Source organism: Bufo bufo, chromosome 2 (genome assembly GCF_905171765.1).
Source record: "Bufo bufo chromosome 2, aBufBuf1.1, whole genome shotgun sequence".
NCBI classification, from domain to species: Eukaryota; Metazoa; Chordata; class Amphibia; order Anura; family Bufonidae; genus Bufo; species Bufo bufo.
In genome coordinates this window covers 598,557,020-598,584,469 of record NC_053390.1, presented here as the reverse complement: position 1 = coordinate 598,584,469, position 27,450 = coordinate 598,557,020, and the positions used below count along the sequence as shown (strand labels likewise).

The 27,450-nt window shown below is 43.5% G+C and overlaps 1 protein-coding gene across 1 annotated transcript in view; it reads right to left on the bottom strand.

Moving 5' to 3' along the window:
• ZGRF1 (zinc finger GRF-type containing 1) overlaps nucleotides 1-27,450 on the bottom strand; it is a 97,368-nt gene that overhangs the window by 65,954 nt on the left and 3,964 nt on the right. Inside the window, exons 4-6 of the mRNA XM_040420493.1 lie at nucleotides 18,638-18,697; nucleotides 16,091-16,267; nucleotides 12,001-13,143 (exon numbers count right to left, since the gene is read on the bottom strand). Coding sequence (XP_040276427.1) covers nucleotides 12,001-13,143; nucleotides 16,091-16,267; nucleotides 18,638-18,697 — 1,380 coding nt within the window. The remainder of the gene's footprint in view (nucleotides 1-12,000; nucleotides 13,144-16,090; nucleotides 16,268-18,637; nucleotides 18,698-27,450) is intronic.

Genomic DNA, 27,450 nt, shown 5'->3' with positions numbered 1-27,450 from the left:
ATTGGCTGACCTGTTCCATGTGCACTAAAGGCCTCTGTGTTTGTGCCATGTACATATGTGCCCGCATTGCTGAAAAAAAAGATGTTTAAATATATGTGCAAATGAGCCTCTAGGAGCAAGCAACGGGGGTGTTGCCGATACACCTAGAGGCTCAGCTCTCTCTGCAACTGCTGCACCCTCTGCACTTTCATTGATAAGACCGGGTGTGATCATGTCTGCACATTTGTCTGGCTCTGTCAATCAAAGTGCAGGGGATGCTGCAGTTGCAGAGAGAGCTGAGCCTCTAGGTGTAGCAACAACACCCCCATTGCTCCTAGGGGCTCATTTGCATATATTAAAACTTCATTTTTGTTTTCAGCAACACGGGCCCATATGAACATGGGACCAACACAGAGGCCTTCAGCTGTCAAGCTCACATGTAACAGGTCAGGCAGTTTCATAGGTACAAATCTGCTTGATTTTCTGTCACCCCAATTTTCGCTATTAAACAGGCTGACATTATAGATGTGAAAATGTCACCTGAATTTAACTCTGCTATTCTTTTATTTAAGTATGCCCCCGTTTTTGTGTAATTTTAACTTTTATTATATGCAAATGAGCCTCTAGGGGCAGGGGGGGCGTTGCACCTGCTCCTAGAGGCTCCATTCGCCCACCTCATTCCACGCCCTTGTATCTTGATTGACAGGGCCAGGCCAGCGTTGGTTCTCCTGCTGGCCCCGTCTGCCGTGTAAATTTCGCGCCTGCACCGTTCCATTCAGTATTCGGCGCAGGCGCAGTGAGAGAGATGCATATAATAAAAGTTATATTTACACGAAAACGGGGGCATACTTAATTAAAAGAAATGCAGAGTTAAATTCAGGTGACATTTTCACATCTATAATGTCAGCCTGTTTAATAGCGAAAATTGGGGTGACAGAAACCCATTAAAGGGCTTGTTATCCAGGGTTTTAAAGTGGATGGCCTATCCTTCGTAGTGTTGTCGAGACAAGACTGCGATGCCAAGCACTGGAGCAAGAAAAAGTATAGTATGTGCATTATGCAGTGTTAAACCCGATGTAAACAATGAAAAGCCTGCAGCGCTTGCTAAAGAACTACCAACCAAAGATGGATGCAATGAGCAGACCATTGTCATGGCATCAAAATGAAACGGCATCCTTGCATTCATTGTCATTTTTTACTCTGGGCCCTGAAACTGGCGCAAAAAAAACTCTTCCACTGGGGAAAACGGCAATGCATGTCCTTATAACACAGCACGGACCTACTATTCCATGTAGTGTAGCTCCTGTTCCTTCAGGGGCTCATGGCAGATTCAGTTTAGCAGGTCACGTTGCCTACCAACACCACGTGCTCAATGACAATATACTGCAGTCTGTATACATCACACTGTATTCCCCAACATCAGCGCAGCAACACTGGAGAGAAATAGTTCTGATATACAGTACAGACCAAAAGTTTGGACACACCTTCTCATTCAAAGAGTTTTCTTTATTTTCATGACTATGAAAATTGTAGATTCACACTGAAGGCAACAAAACTATGAATTAACACATGTGGAATTATATACATAACAAACAAGTGTGAAACAACTGAAAATATGTCATATTCTAGGTTCTTCAAAGTAGCCACCTTTTGCTTTGATTACTGCTTTGCACACTCTTGGCATTCTCTTGGGAAGCTTCAAGAAGTAGTCCCCTGAAATGGTTTTCACTTCACAGATGTGCCCTGTCAGGTTTATTAAGTGGGATTTCTTGCCTTATAAATGGGGTTGGGACCATCAGTTGCGTTGAGGAGAAGTCAGGAGGATACACAGCTGATAGTCCTACTGAATAGACTGTTAGAATTTGTATTATGGCAAGAAGAAAACAGCTAAGTAAAGAAAAACGAGTGGCCATCATTACTTTAAGAAATGAAGGTCAGTCAGTCAGCTGAAAAATTGGGAAAACTTTGAAAGTAAGGGCTATTTGACCATGAAGGAGAGTGATGGGGTGCTGCGCCAGATGACCTGGCCTCCACAGTCACCGGACCTGAACCCAATCGAGATGGTTTGGGGTGAGCTGGACCGCAGAGTGAAGGCAAAAGGGCCAAGTGCTAAGCATCTCTGGGAACTCCTTCAAGACTGTTGGAAGACCATTTCAGGGGACTACCTCTTCAAGCTCATCAAGAGAATGCCAAGAGTGTGCAAAGCAGTAATCAAAGCAAAAGGTGGCTACTTTGAAGAACCTAGAATATGACATATTTTCAGTTGTTTCACACTTGTTTGTTATGTATATAATTCCACATGTGTTAATTCATAGTTTTGATGCCTTCATAGTCATGAAAATAAAGAAAACTCTTTGAATGAGAAGGTGTGTCCAAACTTTTGGTCTGTACTGTACAACCGCTAAAACATGATGGCATACATCCCGCCAAAGGAATACGGTACCACCATATTTGGAATCCATATGACGCAGATCCATAATCCCTTCAGGGCACAGAGTAGTTTTCTTTTTTTCCCTCTCCACCTTCCAAGAAAGATAACTTTTCTACTTTTCCATTGAGGGCTTGTTTTAGCAGGAAAAGTAGAATTTTTTTTTACTTTACCAGATATTCTATTGGAAAACAGGGGAAAAAATAATATTTGTGGGGTGAAATTGGAAAAAATGCAATTCTGCTCTATTGTTTTTATTTTTTTATCAGAGTTAACTGCTAAAAATTACATACCGATCTTATTCTGTGCAATCACAGCAACATAAAATTTATAGAATTTTTTATTGTTTTACCACTTTGAAGAATAAAATGTTTTGAAAAAACATATTTTCTTTGTATCGTCAAATTCTGACAACCAGAACTTGCTATATTTCCATCTATAAAGAGGTGCAAGAACTTTCTTTTTACAGGAAAGTTGTCATTTTTATTGGTACCATTTTGGGGTACACACGACTTTTTAATCACTTTTCATAAATTTTTTGGGGGGGTGAGGTGACCAAAAAAAAGTCAGATCAGTAATTTTGGGATTTGTTATGTCCCAGTGTTCTCTACGTATGATATTTTTATATTTTAATAGTTTTGACTAGAGTTGAACGAGCCTGCCTTTTGGCAGGTTCGAGTTCAGGATTTAAGTCAATTACGTAATAGATTATGTTCTCACGGAATCCATCACGTAATTCAATGCCGGCTTGCCGCATAATACAAGTGTATGGCCAGCTCCGAGGGTTCCGTTCTGCTGGACATACACTTGTATTATGACAGCATGATAAGGCATTCCGTTTGTCATGCCGGCATTGAATTACGTGATGGATTTCGTGAGAACAGAATCCATTACGTAATTGACTTAAACCCTGAACTCGAACCTGCCAAAAGGCAGGCTCGTTCAACTCTAGTTTGGGCGTTTTCAGACTTTTTTCTTTAAAAACGTCTTTTGTAAAATAAAAAAAATCAAACAAAAAAAACTTAATTTGTGTAGTCCAAGTATATAAACAAAACAGCCAATATCCTGTATTTGTGATACTAGTCCATTATAAAGGTGCTCTAGATATTTAAAAACCCTTAAATAAATTTACCGGTATGATGCCACCCAATATGCAAGTGGTTGATGAAATAAATCTACTGGTTGATTGAGTACATTGACTTCTGCTTGGAGACTTGGTACAGCTCTCTGGGTTGTGATGCCTAATTACCACCGCACTAGATGCTGATCCTTTCACTTTGTAACCCTGGAACTCAACTGGCTGGGATGTCTAATAAAATGACATTATACTACAATTATTTACAACTGCAGTTTTAATGGGAATCTGTCACCAGAGACCTCTCTATCCAACTGTTTGCATAGACACATAGCTTGGAATCACCGGATTAAAACACTGTTTTTCTTTAGCCAATCTGAGGCTCCGTTCCAGGGTTATGATCATTTTTCTTAATATGTAAATTAGGCCTTAGGTGCAGTGAAGGCGTCACCATTGCTCTTGTTGCACCTAGGCTGCACTCCTTTCTATGCCCAGCCCTTCCCTCACTGCTTTGATTGACAGGGCAAAGCAGGATCAAAAGCAGCAAGGAAGGGGCTGGCCACAGAAAGTGATGCTCAGGTGCAACAAGAGCAATGGTTAAAAAAAAAATCGGGAACAGAGCCCCGGATCAACAAAAGAAAAACAGCATTTGAATCAGGTAAACTACAGCCACGTGTCTATGCGAACTGTTTGATAGGGAGATACCTAGTGAGATTCCATTTAAAAAATTCAAAGGGAATAACAAAACACTTGATTCATAACTGGTGGAAAAAAAACAGATTTGCAAAAATGCTTGTGATATATAAAACTTTCAAAATAAAGTGCCACAATTTGGAGTATTTAGGTGTTGATAAAGTTTCGGTGCACAGTCCTAAGTTTCTACACCTAGTCTGCTTCAGAATACAAAAAAGGGGAAGTGGTCTAATAGGCACCAAAATTGCATTACAATTCTGGAAGCCAACTGATAGTTGGTAAAGAGTTGGAGAAAAGTGTCTGTCCCTGCACCAGGTTTATCATCCAGCCTGAGCCCCTGTGATAAGTCTGGTGCAGGTCTAGACAGTCTGTCTAAACGTATGCCATTTACAGCTCAGTAGCTTTGCCACAAAGTTGCTTGGACTCAGTTCCCAATGTATTATTGGGAAAAGGGTCAGTGTATGCACCAGGAAAACTGAACATAGCAATAGGACCCCATTCACCTGGCAAAGGCCACTTTTTAAAGGGAGTCTGTCAATAGTTTTGACCATGCTAAACTGGTAAGGGTCGGGAAGAGCAGTACAAACATACATTTTGTAGACCTTTTTTTTTATCAGGAGTAGACAGAATATGAATTTTTATTCTGCTAGATTTGGTTTCTGCACGTTCCCAAGAGGCAGAGCTTCACTGTGACGTGCTCCTTGCATTGACATGCTTCACAGCCCCTCCTGTCTGAGTGACAGATGTACAGGACTCCTGGATGGATGCTATTGGTCCTATCAAACGTATCAGTTTCTAAGAGGAGGAAAGTTCTAGACTGAGTTGCTGGATATCATATCCTGATTTTATCCGAGGATTTGCTACAGTGTCATATAAAAGATTGGTACATAAAATGAGAATGCTTGGACTGGTGGAAAATGTGTGTAAGTGGATAAGTAACTAGCTCAGTGACAGAAAACAGTAAATAAGTAATTAACACAAAAGAGGACAGTATACTACTACAGATGTATCTGGATAGATTGGAGGCTTGGGCAGAAAAGTGGCAGATGAAATTTAACACTGACAAACGTAAGGTTATGCACATGGGAAGGAATAATGCAAGTCACCAGGACATACTAAATGGTAAAACACTGGGTAACACTGACATGGTACAGGACTTTTAGTTTACAATAAGCTTATTGGGGTTTTCTGGGATTTTAATATTGATGACCTATCTTCAGGACGGGTCATCAATATCAGATCAACGGTGGTCCGACACCCGGCACCACCGCCATTTAGCTGGTTGAAGATAAAGCTGCGGGCCGTGCGAGCGCAGCCTTCCCTTCATTGTTTACCTGCTTGCTGTTGACATCGTAGTGGCGACAAGGTGTAAATACAACTAGGCCGCCCCATTCACTTCAATGGAGTGGCTTGTTTCTATACACTTGAATAGGAGAGAGCCGTCCAATAGATGTAATTACACCTGCTCACCGCTACGGTGGATAGGTCATCAATATTAAAATCCTGGAAAATCCCTTTAACTTACGATCATGAGGTGCATCAAAAGAGGTATAGATGCCAGAATTTGTCCTCTGGAAGGAATTCCCCCCCCCCAAAAATGGCTTCTACTCCGTGGGGGGGGGTTGCCTTCCTCTGGATCAACTTTGCACGACAAAACAATGAACTGGATGTATGTATGTTTTGTTTTTTTGCAGCTGCAACTGTAGTTAACTACACCTTTCTATGACAACAGCTATTAAAGGCGTATGCGACAAGAAAGGCGCACGGCTGCTATTTATCTCCTTCTTCCTAAAGTAGTAAGTGGCCCATTTAAGAATTCACATTTACGGGGCTTCTATGTATAGTCAGCTTTCTTCTATCCATTATGGTGGCTTTATTAGGGTACGTTCTCACAATAGAAGTATTTGGGCTGACCCCTGGATGTATGTTGTCACTCAATGAGGCTAGTTTCTCACTTGAAATAGGTGACATGCCTCTTATTTCAGCATTTCACATGCATATCTCATTTACATGCATGGGATGTGCATTGCATGTGGATTTCAACACGGAACACACACCCAAATCCATGTGAAATTCCTTTGTGTGAACATAGCCCTGTCTGTCAAGAGATAAACGGGAATTATTCTACTTCACTTCCAGTGGATCTAGCCTTTTCTGTCTGGATTCATGTGAAAAACAAAACAGCTCATATTGATCTCTTATGGCACTTTTCATATTCCAGAAGTAGCACAGTAATATTTACCAGAGGCGGTGAGACAGGCGGAGGGTTGTATGAGCTAGTAACTACTGGTGAAAAGGGGAATTCAGTAATAAATAAAGGTGTTTTCTGGTGATCTTCACTATCTGCCAGGGGCATCTTCTTTAACCTGTGAGGAGCTTAAGATATGCAATACATTCTGTTTTAGCTTCAGATGAACCTAGACATGGGCATACAGTGCTATAATCTATTCATTTTACAGCCGCTCATACAATAATTGAATTCTTTCCAACGCTGTGTTCACATCTTCATTTTGGAGAGATCCGGCAGCCTGATGCAATGCAAATGCCAGCTATTGGCCGGACATAAAAACGTTGCATGCATCGTTTTTTTTGTACAGCCGAAACCCAGCATATACGCCAGAAATCGGATGGATTACCGCCAGACCCTATTGCAGATCCGCCAGGCTGCGCTTTGCTGGAATAGCCTGCTGGATCTCCAAACGGACATGTGAGCAAGGCCTTAGCAAGTTGGTCTGTTGCCAAAATGCAAGGCTTAAAGGAGTTCTTCGAGAGATAAAATATGTTCTGACAGCAGGAAATAAAATAATAAAATAACAGATACTCACTTGTAATGCCTGATTCACACGTCAGTGTTCGGTCAGTGATTTCCATCAGTGCTTTTGAGCAAAAACCAGGATCGGTTCAGATGCAGATCTTTCCCTTATACCTTATGTCTGTGGAGGCTCCAATCCTGGTTTTGGCTCACAATCACTGATGGAAATCACTGACCGAACACTGAAGTGTGAATGTTTTTTTTTAAGAGAACCTGTCCCCACAAAATGCAGTGAAATCTGCAGGCAGCATGTTATAGAGCAGGAGGAGCTGAGCAGATTGATACATGGTTTTGCAGGAAAAGATCAAAACTTATCATTTACATCTCTGCTTTCTCTGATCTCAGTTGTACACGGGGAGGTGTTATCAATGATTGATAGCATTCTCTGTGTAAGGGCTCATGCACACAAATGTATTTTGTTTCCGTGTCCGTTCCGTTTTTGTGTGTGGACCGTATATGGAACCATTAATTTCAATCTGTCTGCCCCCCCCCCCAAAAAAACCGGACGTTACTCCATGTGCATTCTGTTTCTGTATGTCTGTATTTCCGTTCCGCAAAAAAAATAGAACATGTCCTGTTATTGTCCTCTTTACGGACAAGGATAGTACAGTTCTATTAGGGGCCAGCTGTTCCGTTCCTCCAAAATACAGAATGCACACGAACTTCATCTGTATTTTTTGCGGACCACAAAATACATACGGTTGTGTGCATGAGCCCTAAGTGTGTAAAGAGAGATAGCTGTCAGTCACTGATAACTTGAGGGTGGTCTTTAACGGGTCTCACTTAAAAAAAAAAAAAAAAATCGCATTTATCACGTAGATAAAGTTAATACAAGGCTTGATTCATCTCTCCATCACATTATACAGAGCTTCTATCCAAGAGTTACGACCACCTTGCCATCCAGCAGCTGTGGTTGAGCTTCAACATTATAGGAAAGGTAGCCAACCTCTCTGGTGGCTGGGACTGCGGGAGTGGGCATAGGCTGGTACTTTTTCCTATAGCGTGCAAGCACGGCCACCACTGCTGGATTGCAGGGTGGTCATAACCCCCTGGAAACGAGCCAGTGTATAATGTGATGGAAAAATGAATCAAGCCAGCAAAGGAGTCAATATGGACAATCACAACACATTAATTTTCTCTACATGATAAATGGCATTTGCTGAAGGGAGACAACCCCTTAAAGTTCATAAAAAGCAGATATATAAATGTATAGATTATAGGTTTTAATGAATCTTTTCACATAAACTGTATATCTACCTTCTCAGCTTCTCCTGCTCTATAACAAGCTCTTTGTGGATTTAATTGCATTTCATCGTGACAGGTTCTCTTAAAAAAACTGAAAATATTAAATAAAAACTGTTTGAAGGGAAAAAAAAAAGGAAAAACTGATACTCCACTGATCCCTGCCACATTATTCCATTGCCTTGGCTCAGTTCAGTGGTCTTCTGGTCCCCAGTCTATTTACTTCCGGACAGGGTCATATGAGCTGTGTGGAAATAAACAGGCTGGGGCGACAAGTCCCCAAGTGGCATGTGACCCAGCAGTGGTGTGTCTCTTGGGAACATGTTACTGATGACACCACTCATTGGCTGCAGCAGCACATGTAACCCTATCCGCCAGTAAACAGACAGGGGACAGGAATATGGTTGAACGGTGCCAGGTCACCAGAATAGAGTGGAGGAGAACAGGTGACAATGAGTTTTGCTTAATCAGACATAATTCTGGAAAATCCCTTTAGGCTACCTGCATACGTTGTGAAGGACATGTGTTTTTTGAGTGGATTTTTGTGCAGAAAAACCCTAGAGTTGTACAGTACCAGCAAAGTATATTTGACAAATCCCATGTACACTTTGTGTCTTTTTTCTGTTTGGAAATGGACCTGTTTTGCGGATTTTAAAATCCACAGCACGTCAATTGTTTGTGCGATTCTGGAACTTCTGTAGTGGTTTTTCCCATAGACTTGACTGGGGTTCACATATACAGAAAATCTGCAGCAAAAAACGCATAAAAACTGCAATAAATAGTGCAGATTTATGTGCGATCTTGGTGCGGAGTTTCTGCATACAAATCTGTACTGAGACCAGGTACCCTTAAAGGGTAAGCTCAACTGTCACAGATTTGTTGCAGAAATTTCTGTGACGGAAAATCTGTGCCAGTTACCTGCATGTGGTTGCTTTGTGTGATTTCACCCTAAAATTGTATTTACACCTTGCCGTTATACCTCCGATTTGTGAAAACAGAAATGAATAAAGGCTGGACCTCTGTTGCTAATTCCATCCAAAATGCAGGACAACGGTAACGCAGAATGCAGCACCTTTTTCCATTGTAAAATGCCCTAACAGAAACCTGAAAGACCTCATTATGGTCAAAGGCATGCGTCAGGAGATGTTTGACAGATCAGAAACACAGAAAGAAATAATGGTGATATGAACGGAGGCTTAGGGTGCTATTACACATTCATAAGCAGTCATGGGTAACACATGTGCTTACAGGGGTTGTGCAGTGTCATAATATTAATTCATCAATATCAGATCGACAGGGCTCCCGGCACCTCTGCCAAACAGCTGCTTGAAGGGTTTGCAACACTTTGTAGCGGTGGTGCACTGTACTTACAATTGCTTGTCCTATTCAAATGAAAGCACAACCCCTTTAACTGTAAGTGGTAATTAGAGGTAAAGAGCAACCCACAGTCGCTTACAGAAGTGTAATGGACCCCTGAAAGGGGTAATTCCAAGTATGAAAGTTATCCCCTATCCAAAACTGAGTGCAGCAGTCCCATAGAGAATGAATGGCGCAGCCTGCCACGCCATGAAGGATGGGAGCAGGTGTATCTTCCCCTTTTCTTTCAAATATTCTGTCATAACCCCATTATAAAAAAAAAGCCTTCTCTTGACCGGTCTTGCGCAACTAGCCAAAGACCTATCTCTAATCTTCTTTTTATCTTTAAACTCCTGGAGCATCTGGTCTACTCTCACCTCATCCGCTATCTCTCTCCTTGATCCACTACAATCTGGTTTTTCCCACCCTACATTCTACAGAAACTGCCCTTACCAAAGTGACCAATGACCTCCTGACAACTAACTGCAAAGGTGACTACTCTGTACTAATTCTCCTCAATCACTCTGCAGCATTTGACACTGTAGACCACCATCTACTCCTCACCATGCTCCAATCTATCGGCCTCAAAGACACTGTTCTCTCTTGGTCTTCTTCATATCTCTCTGACCACTCTTTCAGTGTATTATTCTACCTCCTCTCCCTCTTGCTGTTGGGGTTCCTCAGGGTTCAGTCCTAGGCCCTCTCCTCTTTTCTCTCTACACAGCCCGTTGGACAGACTATAAGCATACTTGGTTTCCATTACCATCTCTTTGCTGATGACACCCAACTATATACCTCTTCCCGAACACCCATGACTGTCTGTCTGCTGTCTCTACAATGTCCTCTATCTGAAACTAAATCTTCAAAAACTGAACTACTGATGTTCTCTTCATCTTACTAACCTACCCAAACCTGATATCTCCATCTGTGTGGCACTATCATCACCCCTAGGCAACACATCTTTTTAGGTTAGCCTATTGCACCCCCTGATCAAATACTTCTCCATTCCACACTCCCCCCTCCCCCCCTTCTGAACCATCAGTATCCACCACATCCCACACACTCAGAAGCACTACAGATATCGGCTGGTGACTGGCTCATGCAGCCTTATATCTACTCCAGTATTGTGTTAAGATGGCCGGAGCATTATACAAAACAAGCACTTTTTACCTTCTGTGTCACTCCTATCTCCTCACAGATTGTAAGCTCTTGCGAGCAGGACCCTCATTGCTCTTGTTCTGTTGACTTAATGGTTGCTGTGTTATTTATGACAATGTTTGTACTCGAACCCCCTGATTGTAAAGCGCTGTGTAATATGTTGGCACTATATAAATAAAGATTATTATTATTATTATTATTCTCAGGATCGTCGGGATCCCAGAATTCACTGATCAGTTACTTATGCCCTATCCTGTGGATAAGAGATAACTTCTATACTTGACACCCCCCTTTAAATTTGTCACTAACTGACAGATCGAGGTGCGCAATATCAGGTGCAAATGATCAGAAAAAAAGGATCTTAGAGGAACACACTTGGTTTGCTCTTTGTTACTGAAATGTGTGGAATCCTCATGCTCACATACAAAGCACATGAAAAGGGATTTAAAATGATCACCAAATAATTAGACATCAATTAATTTAACGCCTGGAGGATATTCTACAAAAGGAGAAATTGTAATTTTCCAAGGCAGCCCAAAGAGTGGAATGCCAAATGATGAAGGAAGTCTCTAAGAACCCCACATTTTTTTTCTATACATGTAGATCTCCCCTCCCTGATGTCATGTCAACACCTAATGATGGAGGCAGATGATAAAGGACCCACCATTAACAGCTAACCTCCTCCCCCTCCCTGCAAAATGACCTCTGCATAGTCACGTCAGGCCATGTAGATCTGGTCTCTTGCATTTAATACGAATGCCACCAAGTCTCCTGATATCAAGAAATAATTAGACACTGTCTTCGAAAGTAAAATCTATAGACTTAGTTTTATTTCTGCCGAATTAAAAATCTGTAATCCTGACCTTGCTTCTCTGAACTCTCCAAGTATGTCTGTGAATCCTTATCTATATTCTCGGTTGTGGTTGGGGTCATTGAGCTGAACACATTCAAACTCTCTAAAGCATTGCTTGGCGTGGTTAAAGATCTCAGTAGTGAAATGCAGTTCCCTGAAGGCCAAAGTTCAGATGAGTTACCATCTTCATTAGACCCTTGAACCGAATGCTGCATGTTGGCACTTGGCAATACAGAAGGTGATCCTAACGGCTCTTGTGGATTTTTAGCTAATGCTTTCTGCTTGGCTATATCATCTAATTGAAACATAACATGCCTGGAAGGAATCTGGCCTTCAGGAAATTTGCTTGGACATAAAAATCCACCCTTTCCCACTGTCTGTAGAACATTGGTTTCAGTCATTACCTCTGCTTTGCTGTCATTGTCACCGGTTTCATCCATTTCAGATTGGCTGTTCTGGAGAGTTTGTATAGTGGATTCCCTTTCAGCTTTGTTGTGTGACAATTCAGATACAGTGGTGGTCTCCCAATTTTTATAAAGTGGAGTGTTTTCCGTAAGTTCATTATCTCCATGTTTTTCTTGACTTTTCTTCTGTAGAAACTCTTGTTTTTCAGTTAAGTGTGTACTTTCTTTAGCAGAGTGTGATACAGTTTCTGGGGGACTCTCAGTTGAATCAGCGTCATCTAGTTCCGTAAAATCAAAACTGTCCATTAGGTTAAATGTGATCTCTGAGAAAGCTCCATCGTTATTCTCATCATCTGGGATAAAATCATCAGTGGCGACAGCCAATGATTTGGGTGTCGGTGACTGACTATTAGTTAGGCCAGGTTTATGGATGTGGGTATAGGGCAGTTCATTGTTTTCTTCCATATCTATTTTTCTGTGCAGCTCTCTGTCCTCTTCTGGTCTTGCTTTATCATCCATTAGCATTTTACCTGGGCTAGGTGACAATACAAGATCATCATGGTCAATCTGAGTAGAGCTGGGATCTACAGGGTTATCCAAGTAAACCTCCCATCGACTCTTGACAGGCATAGCTCTTACTGGTGATAGCTCACTGGGGCTCGTACAAGATTTTGCATCTTCCAGGTCATTCCTCATAGATGTAGTTTTCTGAATCTCATTACTGCACAAAGTAGATACTCCGGCAGGTAAGTGATCACTAACTGGTTCCTTCTGACCTGGGAGAGCGTTCAGCAGAGCCAAAATTTGTGCGGTGCTTCGTGGGTTTGTTTTTTCTACTTCTATGACTCTATCACCACTTGCTTGTGTAACTGGTTGATTTGGAGAAGCTAAAAATTTACTGGAAAAAGTATTTTCTCTACCAACTGGATTTGTCATAGTCACTATTTTCTGTTTTGAAGAACAGTATACTTGCTTATCTTTGTCTGTCTGTTTTCCATAAGAAGAAGCAAAGAGGGGAGATGTAGCATACAGCTGTGGAGATTGTGAAGAGCATCCATGTGCCAGCTGAAGAGAGGACAGAGTTGCAGTCTCCTCCGCCTCTGGAGATGGCTTCTTTGCAATTTCACGGGGACCTTGAAAGCCCTGGAAAACATACACAATACATGATATGGATGTCAGCACGTTGAGGTGTTAGTTTTAGGAAATAATTGTATTTCCATGAATTAACAATTTTGAAGCATCCTACTTATGTTATTTATAACTTAAGACTTCTCCGAGACCGGGAACCAACAGTGAGAGGGCCAGGCATAGAGCAAAAGTATAAAATATATATATATATTTTGTTACTTACTGTAAGTTCCTTGTCTCCTTCAGTTCATCTTGAGGACACAGGCAGACCATGGGTATACCTGCTGACACTGGGGGGAGGACACTAAGCACAAAAGTGTTCACGCCTAACTCCAGCTATATCCTTCTCACGGGGGCTATGTTAAAGGGGTTATCCAGTACCTACAACAGCCTCCCCATGTGCCAGGACCCTCCGTGGTAATATACTTACCCCGCTCCATGTGCTGCTCCTGGTCCCCACTTCTGCTTCTCCCTGTACACGGATGAAAACATCCGGTGTCGGGAGGGGCGGGGGAGAAGCCAATGGCAGGCGGGGGGGAGCCTCCCTAGCGTCACCTGCAATGCTAGAGAGGCTCATCCCCATTTGCCATTGGCTGCTTTCCCCTAACACCGGATGTTTGCATCCGTGTACAGGGAAAAGCAGCAGCGGCAGTGCGGGGACCAGGAGCAGCGCAGGGAGCGGGGTAAGTATATTCCCATGGAGGGGCTTGGCACACTGTTGTAGATACTGGATAACCCCTTTAAAGGGAACCTGGAGAAGAATTTCGATGGCTTAAAAAAAAAATCACAGGTCATGGAAGATAAGACTTGAAAAAAAGTTGTGAGCAGACATCCTTATACAGAGGAAGCCATCCTCCCACCCGAGTGATCTCAGGTGGGGGGCGCAATTTATGCAGAGGTGGGCTTAGATGAGGATGGCTTGGAGGAACTGTGGATGGGAGCAAGGAGGGCCAGGGCTTAAGGCCTCTTTCACACGGGCGTCGCGGGTGAGGGCCGGATGCGTTCAGGGTGCATTGCGGAAAACCCGCGCGAGTAGGCACGCAATTGCAGTCAGTTTTGTCTGCGATTGCGTTCCGATGTTCAGTTTTTTCCGTTTTGCACACGCGTGAGAAAAAACTGAATGTGGTACCCAGACCCGAACCCGGACTTCTTCACTGAAGTTCGGATTTGGGTTAGTTGTCCTGTAGATTTTATTATTTTCCCTTATAACATGGTTATAATGGTAAATAATAGCATTCTTTAAAGGGGTTCTACAGTTTGTTTTAACTGATTATCTATCCTGTGGATAGATCATCAGCATCTGATCGGCGGTGGTCCAACACCTGGGACCTCCGGCGATCAGCTGTTTGAGAAGGCAGTGGTGCTCCAGCAGGAACCTTTAAGAAGAACAAAGAAGAGGATCCCGGCTGTGCGATCAAGTGGATGAGGTGAGTAATGTTTTTATTATTTTTTAACCCTCAAGTGACATTGATCAGATGCTGATGATCTATCCACAGGATAGATCATCAGTTAAAACAAACTGTAGAACCCCTTTAAAGAATGCTATTATTTTCCATTATAACCATGTTATAATGGAAAATAATAAAGTAAATTGGGACCTGGGTCGCTCATCCCTTGTCTCCTTAGCAACCATGCGTGATTTTCACGCACCCCTATTCATTTCTATGGGGACTGCGTTGCGTGAAAAACACAGAATATAGAACATGCTGCGATTTTCACGCAACGCACAAGTGATACGTGAAAAACATCGCTCATGTACACAGCCCCATAGAAATGAATGGGTCAGGATTCAGTGCGGGTGCAATGCGTTCACCTCACGCATTGCACCCGCCCGTGTGAAAGGGGCCTAAAGGCTTTTCTCTCAGACAGCTTAGGACCGGAGAAGTGCAGTAAGACACGAAAATAAGGTCTTGCTTCTTAGCAGAGGAGGCAGTCCTGCAGAAGATTAGTACGTTTCTCTCCTGTGGCATCACAGATGATCTAGTCTAAACTAAACTGATTGGACAGTGTTAGAGCGTGTAGGGACACCCCCCCCCCTTCCCCAATTGGGATCACCCAGTTGTCAAATGAATCATACATTTGTAGGAGGACTAGAAGAGGAACAGTACAACACAATTATGAGAAAAGATGATCCAGAATAGTTATTTCATAGTGAATACAATAATTTACTAAAACAAAAAGAAAAATCAAAAACATTAACACAAGAAATTATTTTCTCTTTCTTCCCCTCATCAAGCTGAGAGTTAGTAGCGAGATCCTCATTTTTGGGGGACTCTGGTTTGGATTTGTTGTGCATTTCGCTCATTGCTTTGCAAAGGGTAAAACCCCAGTCAAAAATGTGTGGCACATCTGCAACATAACCGCCATGATGCAGATTTAGGCTACATGCACATGAACGTTGTTTGTTTCCATGTCCGGTTATTTTTGGAGGACAGGATGCGGACCCATTCATTTTAATGGGTCCTCAAAAAATGCAAACCGTGTGCTGTCCGCATCAGTATGTCCATTCCTTAGCCCCGCAAAAAAAAAAATACAACATTTCCTATTCTTGTCCGTTTTAGGCAATGTTACAATGGATCCGCAAAAAAAAAAAAAAGGATGGCATACGGATGTCATCCGTTTTTTTTTGCGGACCGCAAAACACATACGGTCGTGTGCATGTAGCCTTAAAGATGAACAGAAGTTGGTGGAATAGGGACTAGCACTGTACACTAATCTATTGCAAATTTCAGGCTGGCACCCAAAATAAAAATCCAACCCATCTAAAAGTACAAGAAATATTGTTTCTCATAATACTTTGGTAAATACTTCAAACCTAAATCTACCCTTATCCCCCCCTACTCACCCTTTTCCAGAGTATAAAGGAGTAACACGGGGCACAGAACCCCGGTTCTCCTAAACAGACATTTCCAATGATTATGCCCTAAGGGGCAATATTTAATAGAAATGGAACAGCTCTCACCATAAACTTTCTCTTTACACCAGCTGGGGGCCGCAGACCAATAGGTTTCTGGGAAAGTCTCACGCAGTTCTGGGCATCTTTACTGTCTGTCAAGCTCTTTGTGCTGCTGTTGGCATTACCCACTGCTTCCACTGTGATCAGATAGCGATCACTTTCCAGTTCATCTCCAGGGCTCACCTATAACAGAAAACATGATATAAAGCGCTCATTACCTGCTGTTAACCCTTTAAAGACCGGACCTATTTTCATTTTTTATTTTTCCTCCCCACATTCACATTTTTTGAGGGACAAGATGTACTTTTTAATGCCACCATTTAATTTACCATTATAGAAAGGAAGATCTATGGCACACCAAAGGATCCTTTTTCAAGTGATGCTTTAATACACATTAGTGCAATTACATCATTTCCATCCAGAGCATGTAACAGTATATGGAGCCATCAAAGAGAGTCCCAACGTTTCGGTCAATAATGACCTTTGTCAAGGGATCTGGCCCTTGTGAGGACTGGGCTCGTCTGGATGCGGACGTTGGCTCCAAAAGGATCCTTTGGTGTGCCATAGATCTTCCTTTCTATAACGGATTGACTTTTGTTCTCTATGAGCACCCACCACTAGAGGGTGTGCAGATCTCATTCTTTTTAACCATTTAATTTACCATGTCTTGTAATCGAAAACAGGTAAAATTTTTATATTTTGGTGTTTTTTTTTTACTTTTTATTCAATAACTATTAGCCCCTTGGGGGGCTAGACCCTGGGATCTATTAATCTATGACACTAGAGCACAGTACTGGCTTTTTTGTTCACTATCGATAAGAGGCAGAGATAGTTGCCCATAACACTAAGCAAAGAGAAAGAGCTTGGTGTACAGTCACAAATAAGCAGCGGAACCCTTATCCAGGAGTAGGTTCAGTCTCCTTAAAACAGTCAAATCCACAAGCAATTTCAGGGACCGCGCTGATATCAGCAGTTTAGGACTCGACATGGTTGTTCCCATTCCACTCCTATGGACCTCTCCTGCAGCGTCTTGCCACCAACCGAAACTTTCAATACATAGCACCAATACCTTCACAAAGAAAAGAAGCACATGGCGCAATACCCAAGTGGTAAAGTAAGTATACAATTTATTGTACTTACAAAATTCAAGGAGTAAAAAGCATTTCATAAAAAAAAACGCGCGTTGGGTATTGCGCCATGTGCTTCTTTTCTTTGTGAAGGTATTGGTGCTATGTATTGAAAGTTTCGGTTGGTGGCAAGACGCTGCAGGAGAGGTCCATAGGAGTGGAATGTGAACAACCATCTGTTGGATCGAGTGTCGAGTCCTAAACTGCTGATATCAGCGCGGTCCCTGAAATTGCTTGTGGATTTGCCCATAACACTAAGTTTCCCACACCAGGACAGGTGCCACAGCTAAAACAAATGAAAGGAGTAGATAAAACATCAACTCATATATAAAAAATAATGATCTGGATAACTGTAGTCCTAGTACTCTTCTCCAGCGGTGTTATATAATTTCTCTTTGTGGTTTATGCGTTAATAAGTGACAAGTGGAAAATTCTGCGAATGTAATTGACAATGCTGATTTTCCATTGAAAACAATGTAAGGTGGATTTCATGCAGATTTTAGAAAGGAATATACATCAAAATCTGCATGGAATTTCTGTATTGTGGACATGCCAAAACCAGGTGCAGGTCCTAAACCTTTATAATCTCTCCTGTGTGTAGGTTTCATTCCTGGTTATGCGTTACAAATACTAATACAAAATACTGACCAGAATACACAAGTGTGAAAAGCGGGCTAAGGCCTCATGCTCACAACCGTATGTTTGGTCCGCAAAAAGGAACATGTGGTATACTTGTCCGTTTGGCAGACAAGGACAGCACATTACAAGAGAAAAGACAGCATATACTTGACCGGTTTCCGTGTTTTGCGGATCCACAATTTGTGGACTGCAAAACGGATAAGGTCGTGTGCATAAAGCCCTAGCCTGACGCTGTGTAGAAGAGCTGAAGAGGCTGTTGTGCTTGATCTAATTTTGCAGCCCTTTTTTTTTTTACCAGGCATGGCTGAGGTCTTGAAGCAGTTGGTCGGTCTACAGATACTGATGATCTATCCTGAGGACCGGTCATTGATATCAGATCACCAGTCAGCTGTTTTGGGCAGCTGTGGCAGAAGTAGATGGCTCCATACTATGTGCAGTTTCCAGATGCCAGTGTACTGCATCTCAGCTCCCATTCAACCGAATAGGAGATGAGGTGCAGTAACCTGACACAACCACAGCACAGTGTACATAACTTTCCGCTTCCAGGTCTGTACACTGCCCTAAAAAGTTAATTGCTGGGGGTGCCAGAAGTTGGACCCCTAAGATCTGATATTGACGACCTATGCTGAGGACAAGTCATCAATGCCTGTAGACAAACTCCGCAAACTTTGCTATCTTGTCAGTATGCTTTAAATGCGAGCTGTTAGAGAAAACATTAGAAATAAATCAGTCATATATAAAGCTAGTTGGCAGGTAATGCTTGTGTTCCCCAGCAATAATCACTCACCATTCCAGTTTTTACATAGACACTGTCCAGCCTTTGTCCCTTGTCACTATATAATGCTGCCTATTGACAGAAAAACATGATGAGATAGAAAGACTTATGTGAAAGTCAGCAATTGTATTTACTATATAACACATAGTCATTGTGTATACAGAACAGATCCTTCAGGCTGCATCTGTCACACACCATTTAGAAGGAAATACATCACTTTTTCCAAATGTTGGCCCTTGCCACAATATGGCAGCCATTTGACTGTGTCCGTGTGATTACAGTGCTGTACATTTGGACACTGCCGGGTGGGGGAGGGTTACATCCCTCACATACACTATGGTTGTACAGCAGGAGAGTATTAATTGCTCCTTTTTCTGTGCTGCGTCAGGAAAATAAAAACATAGGGGCTGCGGGCAATTGTGGGAAAACCCATTTACCCAATTCGGATACATTCTGCAAAAGTGCTCTCCTGTTGGCCAAAGTCAGTGAGTGTTATATGATCCCACATACCTATGCCGAGTGCGCTTCTAGATATACAGCAGGGTCATATATTAATATATATATATACTTTTATATACAGTCCTTGCATATCCTCATATCAAACAGCATGCTTAAACCTTTCAAGACTGGTGATTTTATTTTTTTTGAAAATCGGACATGCAGGACTTTTTAGTCCGGCGGCTTTCGCCGTGCACCGCTGTCCTGCGCCGGAGCCCCGCCCCCATTATAGTCAATGGGGACGGAGCGGTGGCACAGCGAAATAGCGGAAGGACGGATCCAACATGGTGAACAGCCTGTCAGATCCGTCCTGCCGCAAGTGTGAAAGTACCTTTAGCTTGTTTTTTGCAGTACAAGATGCACTTTCTAATGGCAACATTTACGGTTGTGTACAATGTGGTGGGAAGTGAGAAATAAATTGCAAATGGGGTGGAATTATAAAAAAAAAAATGGTTTTTTTTTTTACACTGTTTTCTATGTGGTAAAACTGACCTGTTAGTTTTATTCTCCAGGTCAGTACGATTACAACAATACCATATATGTATAGTTTTTCTTCTGTTTTAATACTGGTCTTTAACCTTTAATCTCCCAGGTGCCATGGTCACATTTGACCACAGCATCTGAGGGGTTAAATGTATGCAATCAACTTTATCGTCGATCGCATACATTAGCCCCAGGTGCCTGCTGTTTAAAACAGCAGGCCCCACCACTATTAATTCTTAAACAACATCTTTATTTCCAATATTAATATTAAAATCACAATACATAATACAATTACTAGATAAAAATGGATACCAATGTGACAGTAGGCAGCGGAACAGCAGCAATTCGGTCACATAATTAATTAAATACAGAGGAGATAAACAAATAGTTTCCTATATGTGCAAATATGCAATAAATACCATATCTCCCTAAGACACCCCCCCCCACTCCACTATATAAATAGATCGCAGATACAGATGACAGTGGGATAACAAAATAACACAGGGAGGCAAAAAATGAAGAATATATGCGCATGTATCAATACGCAATGTACAAATTACATCCCTACATCCTCTCCCATATCAATTACCTACCCACTGTGTGAGCACTCAGAATCGCCAAACAAGTGTAGTGCGAGGTATTAAAGAGTAATCCCTCTCACTTGTATCTGATTAGCAGTAAAAAATAAGTCCCTGCAATGCAGAGCTCCACAGTGTAGTAAGTCAATGGTTAATACACACAGATCATATGCAAGTCATAATAGAGGAGCAAACAGAGGTCCAAGAGGTTAAAAATACAGACCGCAGCACTGATGTGTCACCACCACTGGGCGATTGTCTTAGGTAGGGGCTCATTTTTTGCGAGATGAGATGACGGTTTCATTGGTACTATTTTGGGGTACATAAGACTCTTTTGATCACTTTTTATACCATTTTGTGGGAAGTGCGATGGGCAAAATTGCAATTCCATCATAGTTTTTCTTTTTTTTTTTATGGCGTTCACCATGCGGTAAAAGTACATGATCCTTTTATAGATCAGGTCGTTACGGCCGCGATACCAAACATGTTTAGTGTTTTTTTTTTTTTTACATTTTTAACCAATTATATTTGCGGATATAGGAAGAAGTAACATTTTTGAAGATCCAGTGGGTCTGATGCCTCTACAATACACTGCAGTACACTGTATAGTGTAGTGCAGTGTATTGTCATTCACAGTAAGCCTGATCAGGCTCAGCTATACCATGGCAATCCGGATGCCTATGAAGGCGTCCGGTTGCCATGGTAACCATAGGGACGCTGCCACAGCGCAGCGGCCCGATGGGGGAGGGAGCTCCCTCCCTCAGTTTACCCTTTAAGCATCTGGCCGCTGCCACAGCAGAGCAGTGGCAAGATGGTTATCCCCTCCATGCAGCAGTCCCTAAGGACCGCAGCATAGAAGGGGTTAAACGGCCAACATCGGTGTTACAGCTAACACTCTGGCCCGTTGCTGCTCTGCAAACCTTGACTTGGGAAGGGGGGGGGGTCGAGAGGGGCTTGTTGCAGTGACGGCCATCCTGAAGGGGGGGATGGGTGACGGCTTGTATGGAGATGAGGACAGCTATCTTACACGGCAGGGAAAGGGGGGGGGGGGCATCGGGCCGCTGCCACAGCAGAGCAGCGGCCGGATGGTTAGCCCCTTCCATACAGCGGTCCCTAAGGAGCATGGCATGATATGGGTTATGTCTGTAGTTTAAAGCAGACTGCGAGCTGTATGTTACAGCTGACAGCAGAGGTCGCACTACATTTTTTCCAGAAGAGTAAAAATACTCCTCTAGCCGATGAGGAGTACGAATTTTGCGGTAATTCATATAATGCATACACAGCGCCCTCCTGACGCTGCCATACACTGCGCCCACCTGACGCTGCCATACACTGCGCCCACCTGACGCTGCCATACACAGCGCCCACCTGACGCTGCCATACACAGCGCCCACCTGACGCTGCCATACACAGCGCCCACCTGACGCTGCCATACAACGCGCCCACCTGACGCTGCCATACACAGCGCCCACCTGACGCTGCCATACACAGCGCCCACCTGACGCTGCCATACACAGCGCCCACCTGACGCTGCCATACACAGCGCCCACCTGACGCTGCCATACACAGCGCCCACCTGACGCTGCCATACACAGCGCCCACCTGACGCTGCCATACACAGCGCCCACCTGACGCTGCCATACACAGCGCCCACCTGACGCTGCCATACACAGCGCCCACCTGACGCTGCCATACACAGCGCCCACCTGACGCTGCCATACACAGCGCCCACCTGACGCTGCCATACACAGCGCCCACCTGACGCTGCCATACACAGCGCCCACCTGACGCTGCCATACACAGCGCCCACCTGACGCTGCCATACACAGCGCCCACCTGACGCTGCCATACACAGCGCCCACCTGACGCTGCCATACACAGCGCCCACCTGACGCTGCCATACACAGCGCCCACCTGACGCTGCCATACACAGCGCCCACCTGACGCTGCCATACACAGCGCCCACCTGACGCTGCCATACACAGCGCCCACCTGACGCTGCCATACACTGCGCCCACCTGACGCTGCCATACACAGCGCCCACCTGACGCTGCCATACACAGCGCCCACCTGACGCTGCCATACACAGCGCCCACCTGACGCTGCCATACACAGCGCCCACCTGACGCTGCCATACACAGCGCCCACCTGACGCTGCCATACACAGCGCCCACCTGACGCTGCCATAAAGAGCGCCCACCTGACGCTGCCATAAAGAGCGCCCTCCTGACGCTGCCATAAAGAGCGCCCACCTGACGGTGCCATACACAGAGCCAACCTGACACTACTATATACACATGCCCATTACACATATAGTTTACTATATACACATTCCACACAGAGCTCTGCTACATTTCCATTACACAGATAAAACCCCTGTGTGCACATTACACACAGAAAACTGTACAACAGACTGGTTACACCTCCATAGCCCTGCTTTATACACACCTTCCATACATAAAGTACCTCTGCAGCCTCCACCAGCACAGTCCTACACGGAGCCTGTGTTCCCCTAACTCCTCCCACACACATGGGACAAAAACGGTAAATTATTGATAAATAGAACCGATTGGAGAAATTATTTTCTCCACAAAATAAATTTGTGTTTTTTTTTTACAAAGGTGTCCATATCCTTTAAAGTGTGGTATCTACAGGGTTAGGGCTCGTTCACGCGAACGTTTTTTGCGTTCCGTATACGGAACCATTCATTTCAATGGTTCCGCAAAAAAAAATGTACTCCGTTCCGTTGAAAGATATAACATGTCCTATTATTGCCCGCAAATCACATTCCGTTGGTCCATTCAAGTCAATGGGTCCGCAAAAAAAACGGAACACATATGGAATGTACTCCGTATGTATTCCGTTTTTGCGGAACCATCTATTGAAAATGTTATGCCCAGCCCATTTTTTTCTATGTAATTACTGTATACTGTATATGCCATACGGAAAAACAGAACAGAACCGGAAACACTACAGAAAAAAAACACACGGAAAAACGGCCCACAAAACACTGAAAAAGACATACGGTCGTATGAACGAGCCCTTAGAGTGAGCTTAAATACAAACTTTTCTTTATTCAAGGTTGACAACATGTTTCGGAGCAAACAGTGCTCTTTTTTCAAGTCAAAAAGGACACATATGTGCGTAAACGAACATAAAATAGTAGATACAGGACATTAAAAGTAGCTGACATGATTAATATAAAATATAACACCAGTTCACACGATAAATAATCGTGACATGATGCTTGGTCATGGTTACAATAAAACAATTCATAATAGTTGATCATTGCTTATAGTTGGTAATCGAGGGAAAGACTGAAGATATACGGATATTAATATGGATTAAGATGTATAGATAATGAATAGAGAGATGAATTAAATAAATACATATATATATACACATACCCATCAATCTATGACTAAAAATTAATTATATAAAGGCAATTAAATAACAAATCGGCTACTATACCTAAATAAACAGATATAAATATAAATGCACACACATATATACAAACATGCTCAGGCATTATGTGCATTTGTGTCGGTGTGAGGGCTACCCATGGGAAACAGTGGCCTGCTGTTAAAACCAAGAATAAACAAATAAAATAGAAAAAAAATAATAATCATAAATACATTTTTTAAATGTTTTAGTTCCAAAATAAAAGTATTTGATATCTAATACATATCAGCTGTTTATTGTTGGAGTGATTGTTGTGGACAAGAATGGACATTATGTAATGTGTGGGAAGGGCAGGTTCCAGGTTGTCACGATACCAAAATTTTGACTCTATTCCGATACCATAAAAAAGTATTGCGATACTCGATACCAGGTGAAAAAAATAAAACACCAAAAAAGCCGCGTGCATTCCACATTTTATGGAACGTCTGGACCATAATATAACAGTCCGATCCTAATTTTTGTCGGGAGAAGGTGACTAAAAAATGGGAAATTGCAAGTTTTTTTTTTTTTCTGTATTGGCTTTCACCGAATAGGAGATATTTTTAAATATTTTAATAGTTCACACTTTTTTGGGAGTGGCGATATGTAATATTTATTTATTGTTTATATATTTTAAATGTAAAATTGGGAAAGGAGGTGATTTAAACTTAATATTTTTTTATTTTTTACACTTTTTATTTAATAACTATTTCCTCCCTTAGGCGCCAGAACCTGGGATCTTTCATCCCTTGCCCTATTCACCCTAATAGAGCTCTATCAGGGTGAATAGGACTTCACACTCTCCATGCTGCCCTGGGCTTTGTACACACAGCAGCAGGGAGTCGACTATGGCAGCCAGGGCTTCAGTAGCGTCCTGGCTGCCATGGTAACCGATCGGAGCCCCAGGATTACACTGCCACCAATGATTTTACTTTATAATACTTTATAATATAGTTTATATTCAGGCATAAACTATATTCATTGGTGGCGCAGTGGCCACAGCCCCTCCCCTCCTCCTCCCTACTATAAGTCCATTGGTGGCAACAGCAGCAGCGGGACAGGGGGAGGGACTGCTTCCTTCTCCCCTGTGCTGCTTAGGAGAACATGGCACGCGCTGCTCTGTACCATGTCAGTTTAAGGCTCCATTCACAAAAAATAGAACATGTCCTAATCTTGTCCGCAATAGCGGACAAGAATAGGCATATTCTCTTAGTGCCGGCAAAATGCGGAACGCACATTGCCGCTGTCCGTGTTTTGCGGATCCGCAAAACACACACGGATGTGTGAATGGACCCTAACTCGTGCGTGAAAGCGATAGAGCAGCGGAGGGTCTAGGCACAAATGGCGACAAGACTACAAAGTCTTGTCGCCACTTTGCAATTCTAAGTCGCATTGGCGACCATTTTGGTAGCCATCTGGAGCCCTGATAATACCAGCTTTTATCACTTTAATAAAAATGGTATTTTACTCTTACTTTTATCCCCCCCTTCCCATCCATCTGTCTCATGGCATTGAAAGCTGATGGCCCTGAACTAGCCTGTCAGTGTTATGATAAGAGTGGTGGGCTTGCAGGCAGTGTGCACAGGGTCACATCGCCACCTCCCCTGCTCTGCTGTCATTATGATAATGAGAGATCACAGCAGGGATGCCAGGGTCGGCGTTTGTGATGTCTGTGTAGTTCAAGGCTACTTTCACACTGGCGTTTTGGTTTCCGTTTGAGATCCGTTCAGGACTCCCACAAGCGATCCAAAACTGATCAGTTTTGCCCTAATGCATTCTGAATGGAAAAGGATCTGCTCAGAATGCATCAGTTTGGCTCCGATCAGTCACCATTCCGCTCTGGAGGCGGACACCAAAACACTGCTTGCAGTGTTTTGGTGTCCGTCTGACGAAACTGAGCCAAACGTTTTCTATGACACAATCTGGCACAATAGAAAAAGGATCCATCCTCCATTGACTTTCAATGGTGTTCAAGCCGGATCCGTCCTGGCTATGTTAAAGATAATACAAACGGATCCGTTCTGAATGGATGCAGACGTTTGTATTATCTGAACGGATCCGTCTGTGCAGATCTATGACGGATCCGCACAAAACACGAGTGTGAAAGTAGCCTTAGCTGACATTGCGCAGGCCAGCCAGCCCCAGTATGGAACTTCACCTTGAAGTGTTAAACTCCCCCAGGCAGCCTAGGGGAGCAGCGGCAGTGATGTGACAGATCTTGAGCGGCCTAGCCCCATCCATAGTAAAAGTCCAGACTGTCCAGTCAGTGGAGCGCAGCAGGGATGTCAGGCAGGCAATGACTGAGTCACTCACAGTAAGTCCCTGCGCACACCACATGGCCTCAACCACCCTCCCCCTCCCACCTCAGCAGCGCAGCAGGCGGGATCTTTGTCAGCCAGCGCAGCAAGCGGTATATGTATTGGCGCTGGCTGCAACTGTTTAAACAATAGCTGGGCTCCCCTGGCCCACTGCACATGAAAAGACATGCAGCCCACCGGGAAGTTTCCCGGTACAATACATTGCCAATCCGCCCCCGGTTCCGGGCATTATCCGGCAAGGCTGATGTGAACATAGGGTTGTTGTGGGTATCGAAATTTCGATACCCAATCGATACTTTTGTCCCGGTATCGATACGATACCGGGATTTCCATTTTTTCGATACTGGGCTGCGCTGCTGCGCAGTCTAGTATCTCTGAACATGAGCGCGCTGCTCTCATCGCGCTCATGTTCCCTCAGCAGCACAGGGGCGGGCGCACTGCGCCACCAATGATAGGACTTAGACAGAGCTACAGCCAGGGAGAAGGAACGCCCAGTAGAGAAGCTGATGTCTCCTCCCCATTGCTCCGATAGTAATTGGCATATGGAGCAGGAGAGGAGACGTAATGGGGGCACTGCGGGCGAACGGAGCGGCGCCCAGGAATAATAGTAAGTGCTGGGACATCGCTGGGCGCCGCTCTGTGTAGCCTAATACTTAGTCTGGACTTAAATAAAGAAGTATTTAACACATAATACAGGAGGCGGGTGCCGGCAGCAGAATCGCATTGCCGACACCCTGCCCCTGACAGGGAGCTGCGATCAGCGGCAGTTAACCACTCAGGTGCGGCACCTGAGGGGTTAACTGCTGCTGATCTGCCAGTACCTGCCTCTTGTATTAAAAGGTAATTATCATTGGTGGCACAGTGCGCCACCCCCCCCTCAAACCCCCCCACCCCATTAAAATCATTGGCACAGTGCCCCCTCCCCCCACTATTAAAATCATTGGTGGCAGTGGCCACAGGGTCCTCTCCCCTCCCCCTCATTGGTGGCAGTGGCCACAGGGTCCTCTCCCCTCCCCCTCATTGGTGGCAGTAGCAGCTTCTGATCGGAGCCCCAGCAGTGTAAGCCTGGGGCTCCGATCGGTTACCATGGCAGCCAGGACGCTCCTGATCCCTGATGCTGTGTGTACTATGCACAGGGCAGCAGGGACAGTGTGAGGTCCTATTCACCCTAATAGAGATCTATCAGGGTGAATAGGACAAGGGATAAAAAAAAATCCCAGGTTCTGGCCCCTAAGGGGGGAAATACGGTAGTTATTAAATAAAAAGTGTAAAAAAAATTTCAAAAACAACAACAAAATATTAAGTATGAATCACCCCCTTTCCTAATTTCACATATAAAATGTATAAACAATAAATAAAATTGTGCGATTCGGCATTTTTAAAAATGCGGAATGCACGTGGCTTTTTTGGTTTATTTTTTTGCGTGGTATCAAATGGTATCGAGTATCGCAATACTTTTTTATGGTATCGAAACCGAATCAAAAATTTGGTATCGCAACAACTCTAT